This window comes from Zootoca vivipara, chromosome 4 (genome assembly GCF_963506605.1).
Source record: "Zootoca vivipara chromosome 4, rZooViv1.1, whole genome shotgun sequence".
Lineage (NCBI taxonomy): Eukaryota > Metazoa > Chordata > Lepidosauria > Squamata > Lacertidae > Zootoca > Zootoca vivipara.
This window is the reverse complement of record NC_083279.1, coordinates 8,718,121-8,724,192: the sequence shown is the minus strand read 5'-3', so window position 1 is coordinate 8,724,192 and position 6,072 is coordinate 8,718,121. Positions and strand designations below refer to the sequence as shown.

Genomic DNA, 6,072 nt, shown 5'->3' with positions numbered 1-6,072 from the left:
GTCAGGCAGCGCGAGGAGGGGCCTCGTTCGCTCTAGCCGCGGGAAAGAGGCAAGGAAAGCCGTAGAGGTAAGGGAACGTAGCAGAGAGTGAAACTTCCGGTACTGAATTGAAAACGGTCCTCTCTGAACCATTGAACCATTTCTTTTTCGTGTAATATATTACACGTGTATGTATACAACACGAAAAAGAAATGGTATGTGTGTGTGTGTATATATATATATATATATATATATATATATATATATATATATATATATATATATACACACAGTATACACACTTTATATATAATATGCGCAATGATACACACACACAGCATATCTGTATATAAAAACACATACATATTATATATGTGTATGTGTATGTGTATGTATCTATATCTATGCATTTATATATTTTATACGTTTTATATATTGTAGATAATATAGATCTGTGTTTTATATAGATAAATATGGTGTAGACTGGGTGATGTGTGTGTGTGTGTTATGTGCGCGTGTGTGGTTATATATATAGATATCTATGATATATATAGGTTTTTTTAATATATGCCGTACACCGTGTATCTGCTGTACTCTGCCTTGGGTGAGGAGCTGGGCTCAGGGGCCGCTTCGGCGCAATACCCGGACGTGGGGGTGACATCTGAAGCGGGAGACGGCCGTTGTCTCTGCGGTTCGCGCACGCGCACACCAACCCCTCCGTCTGGAACCGACGTCTGCGCCGGGGTGAGGGAGAGGGAGAAGGAAAAGGGAGAACCCGACGCCGAGCGCCGCCAGTAGAAGCGGGCGCTTTTGTTTGGCTTTTGCCCTTCCTAATCATGGCGAATGCCGCCGCGAACTTGAACGCCGTGAGGGAGACCATGGAAGGTGAGGGTCTCGGGGGGGGGGGCGCACTGCGCTGACCGTTTATCCCTCCCCTCACACGCCCCTGCTCCGCCGCTCCCTATTATTATTGTTATTATTACTGCTACGACTATTATCAGTGCCGGATTTACGTATACGCTAAACAAGCAAAAACTTAGGGCCCCACTCTCTTGGCCCCCCCCAAAAAAAACCACCTGGATGTACATTTCTAAAATATAAGATAAAAAACAAAATCAAACCTACATACAACAACAGTGTTTTGTGTTGTGTATGGACCTATTAGGTCCGTATATTACCATATAGCATATATTCAACACAAAAAACTGACAATTTGTTGTTGACAAAGGACAGCTGAGACATATAAAGGGCCCCATTACCTTCAGTAGCTTAGGGCCTCATCAAACTGAAATCCAGCTCTTATTACTATTACTATTATTATTATTAACACAGCCAGATGGGCAGAGTATTATTATTAATAATAATTATAATAATAATGAGCACTACAAAACTAGGCTGAGGAGAAAAAGAGGGAGTGCTCCAACCAGGGGCAGCCCAAGCCATTTCGCTGCCTGAGGCAAGATGACAGCTTGGCCCAACAGTGACCACACTGGTGGGGTGAATCTTCCTTTGGCGCTTGAGATCCTCCATAGCACTCCATAATAGGCCAGGAAACCTAGATTGGCCAGGGTGGGGTGGGGGAGGTGTTGCTGCAGGGCAGGCCCCATGGCACATGCGTCTTGCTACTTTACACACACGCACCAGAATTTGCCGCCCGAGGCAGCTACCTCACTCCACCTGGTGGGAGGGCCGGCCCTGGCTCCAACCCAGAGCTAGGGTGTATTCGGTTAGAGAGAACGCTGAAAACAAATCTTACAGAAAGCCAGACTTGTCCCAACACACAGCCAGGAACCAAAGCTAGCCTTAGGGATTTCCACCACAACCTCTGCAGAGGATTGAATATTAAGTTTTCTCCCTGTCTTTCTAACTGGGCCAATCATAGAAGTTGGAAGGGACCATGAGGGTCATCTGGTCTAAACCCCCTGCCATGCAAGAATATTTCGCCCACCATGGGCCTTGAACCCAGTAAAATATGCCATTAAAATTAAAATTCAGTTTAATTCAAATTACTAAAGAAAATATAGCTCTTATATATGGTATTTTACTGGTGGCAGTGAAATCATGCTCCTCACTTTTTGAACATACATTTGAAAACAGCATATGTTTACGTGTACAAGAAATTGCTAGCCCAGTACAGCCATACAATGTTAATTTGAAAATATTTTTTCAGTCCTGCTGGAGATATCAAGAATTCTAAACACTGGTTTAGATATGGAAACCCTCTCTATTTGTGTGCGACTTTGTGAACAAGGGATAAATCCAGAGGCACTGTCTGCTGTCATCAAGGAACTGCGCAAAGCCACGGAAGCCCTGAAGGTATGATCAGTTTTTGGAAAACCAAAATAATCTGTTCAGAGCTCTCAGAATGTTATAACATAAGCTCAAAAACCCCGTGCACTAAATCTGTAGAAATTTGCTTTACTTTCCAACACTGCACATACTTATCTTGCTTTCCAAGACCACAACTTTCTTAACCTTTGAGACTGCAACAAATGATGTCTTGTTAAAAAAACAACAGTTTGTAATTTTCTGCTATCTTTCATGTGAGAACAGGCTTTTTCTCTCACTTTTTCTATGGGTACGCACAGATAGCATGAATGTAATTCATAGGCTCCTGTAGGAGGAGGAAAGGTGGGATATAAATTCAATAAATAAAAAAGTATTATTAGGGCCTTAATAATTGGAGAAGATATTACAGTTCTGTTCAATTGAAAATAATTTCCTTTTAATAGCCTGATCTCCATACTTACTCAGAAGCAGGTACGACATTTTAGTGGGGTGGACATCCAAACGTGTAAAGTTGCAGTTTTATAATACATTTTTAGTTCTGGAAGACAACTGACCTTAAGGCCAGGGAAGCTATTTGATTATCAAATTTGTTTTGAACTTACGGCACCATCACCCACAATGGTTGCTGCATGCAGCAGGGATATAGTTAATGGTGGACTTGCCCCATCTGCAAGATGGAGATGTTTGGATTGCAGCCTAAGCCTTATAAAATTAGGTTCTGTTGTGCCTCAGAACATAAGTCTGTTGGAAGAAGTCCTACCCATCAGAAGTTTAACAAACAGAATAAGCAGCACTGGAATAAAGGTTAATATCTTATTTGTCATTTTGATTGAATTGTATATATGCTGCTGTAATTTATGCATATCCTGCGTTCAAAGTTCAAAAGAAATCTGAAAATACAAGAATAAACATTTCTGAAAGTTGACATTCTTTTGTTTAGAAGTTGGCAGTTTTGAGTTTATGGCTTTGCCTTAATACTGACTCCATAATACATGTGTCTACTTGCAAATCAATTAGATTTGTGCATGCCATACATTTATGCACATTTTGCTCTGGCATTTGTGGGTAGAGAATTTGATACCTTACTTTTGATCACAGCAAAGCTGGAGTTTCTGGATAGCTTCAGTCACTAGATACAGACTTGTCAGGAAGAGCAAGATTGGGATTGTTGAACACACTGTACAGTAAAATGTTGTTTGGGAAGGAAAGAAAGAAAGAATAGGGTTCAGAAACACTGAAAACAGATATTACCCTTAAGAGTCTCGTTGATAAGATCTACCTACTAATACAAATCCTTGCTGCAATTCATCCTTGTATGGATGCACTTGTTCCTTATTCCACCTGCCCACAAACAATTCAATATACTTTTCAGAATTGCTGATAGTTTAACAAAGCAATTGATTTAAAACTAGTTAACCTCTGAACTTAATCACCTTCCACACATGTGTACAAAGAAATAATTATCAGCCTTCAAGCAAGAAAGGTTTTGCCCTGGCTTCTGTGAACAGACGCAAGCACTTGCAGACAAAGCACCTGTAAAGTGGTAATGAATGTACCTGCTAAACCCTGTCATCTGTGGTAGATAGGGAAGAGTGCCAAGACTTGGTTCAGACTCCCCTTGAATTTCTCTTCCACCCCCAGAAGCTTGGCACACCGGTAATACTCCTGCTAAGCAGAGCTGCTATAGCACTGATCACAAAAGGTTGGTGGGATAGGAAGAAGTGCTGCTGTTTCTGTCATTGGCTTTGTGTCAAGGCTGCAAGAGAAGTCTTTCAGTACCGTTGGTTCATCTGAGAGGTAGTGAGAAGTTCATGGATTTAGTCCAGGGTACCTACCCTGGCAAACACACAACCAGCTGCTTAGGGCAGCTCAGTTGCAGTGGCTCCAGGACAGCAATTCCATCATGAACATCCTTTCAGCATCAGGTGAAAAATAAAAAACAACACATTTTATATAGCTACAAGCTGCTGTGATACAGGTCCATAATGTTAGTAATCTTCATTTTTGTTTTTCATGAATATGCTAAAATCAAGTTGCTTTTTCTAGGCAGCTGAAAACATGCCAAGCTGAATCTGTGGGACAGCATCTTTGGATTGAGGCGAAGCTTGATGTGGGAGGCTAACAGATGATTTCAAGGTCGTTTGCTGTTTGGACTCCAGACATTATTGGTTGTATTGGTTTCTGAAGTCTTCACTGAGGAAGAAATATAATGTAAAAGTGTATAAATTTTTTTAATACGCTTATTAACCAATGATGTATCTTTATTACACATGATGTTTTGAAAATATTGTAAATTATATATTCCACAAATCTGAGATGTAATTTTATTGGCAGTCTTTCAAATATTTCTTATCTCTGAAATAGTGAAACTATACTAAAAATAACCATATGATATGGTTGCAAAACACTACTGTATTGGATGTGGGGTATAATTGACTTTCTTTTTTAAAGGTACACAAAACTTTGCATAAGGTTTAAATAATATTTTCCATTCAGATTATTTCACTAAATTAAAAGCCACTTGCCATCCTGTGAAGAAAATTGCCATTAGGCACCTTTGCTTTGTTTAAATATATCCATATTTAAACAATATATTTCATGTATATAATGGAGCTTTTATACTGGGGCAGTCTGGTGCAATATGGTTAAAATTAAACACTGCTTGATTTCAGTGGAAGAGATACACATGCTTAACCATGATCTATTGAAAGTAATAGTAACTAAAAGTGCTTAATGTTGTCCAACTGGATTATGCATGACTATTATGTCGTCTTTCTTACTTGTTATTATAGTACATACTATACAAACAATAGAATATTATTATATAAAGTCCCTTGGAAAGGTTATCAAACTTAGTTGGGGAATATCAAATTACATTTTTATTTATGGGGACAGGTTGATCCTTCAGTTTCACAGTGGAATTTTCATTTAATGACCATGGGAAGATTGAACATAAATCAGGGGTGGAAAATGTGTGAACTCTAGCGGTCTTGGTCATCACAAGAACAGTTTTATGTGTTTAGTGATAAAAGCTGTTTGCCTTAAGGATTACCTACACATTGTTTTTCTCTGTTCATTTTTAAAATTCTGTTTTCTAAGTATTCTGCTTGTATTCTGGATATTTAAAGGACTATCAAGGAAATAGTCAGTAGTGATGTCTAAAATAGAGTAATTGGGTTTTATACTATTATGAACGAGGAAGACACTTATGCTCCAAGTTTATATTTTAAGTTGTGAAATGGCTGTAGGAAACTTTGGTTTTTTTAGTGAGAAGAGATGTTTCACAGCCCAGTTCTTTGAATTTGTATTAGTAACATGGCTTACTTTATTGTTAAAGCTTCATGAACTTTCTGTTGCTTTATAAGAAATAAAACCATTCATTGCCAACGGTGATATTTGCTTGCAGGTTAATCAAAAGAGTGCTAGGAAAGTAGGCAGTGGCAATGAATCTAAAGAAAATGGATGGTGGAGACATTGAGTTGAAGAAAGGAGGAACCAGGGATGAAGTCAGACTTTAGCAAAGCTACACTTGGGGACTAGTGCAGGTGTGGCGAGACCGTGGCCATTCAGAGGTCAGTTTATACAAGAATTCATAAAAAATAAAAATTTCCTGGTGTCAGGATATGGTGAATCCAGACCATGATGCTTAGAGCTATCACGCTTTGGTGGGAGTTGTGCAAACTCCTGGCTAAGTTTTTCTAAAGCTACACCAGCTACTCTCTACAAGTTGTATTCACAACAGTAAATAATAATTTTATTATTTATACCCCACCCATCTGGCTGGGTTTCCCCAGCCACTCCAGT

The 6,072-nt window shown here is 39.3% G+C and overlaps 1 protein-coding gene across 1 annotated transcript; it reads left to right on the top strand.

The window, feature by feature from the left end:
* The first annotated feature begins 680 nt into the window (after positions 1–680).
* Positions 681–5,655, top strand: MZT1 (mitotic spindle organizing protein 1). Its single transcript, XM_035116645.2, has 3 exons — positions 681–864; positions 2,150–2,295; positions 4,315–5,655. The coding sequence occupies exons 1-3, from the start codon at positions 816–818 to the stop codon at positions 4,336–4,338; spliced, it is 219 nt and encodes a 72-aa protein (XP_034972536.1). The 5' UTR covers positions 681–815; the 3' UTR covers positions 4,339–5,655.
* The last annotated feature ends 417 nt before the right edge of the window (positions 5,656–6,072 follow it).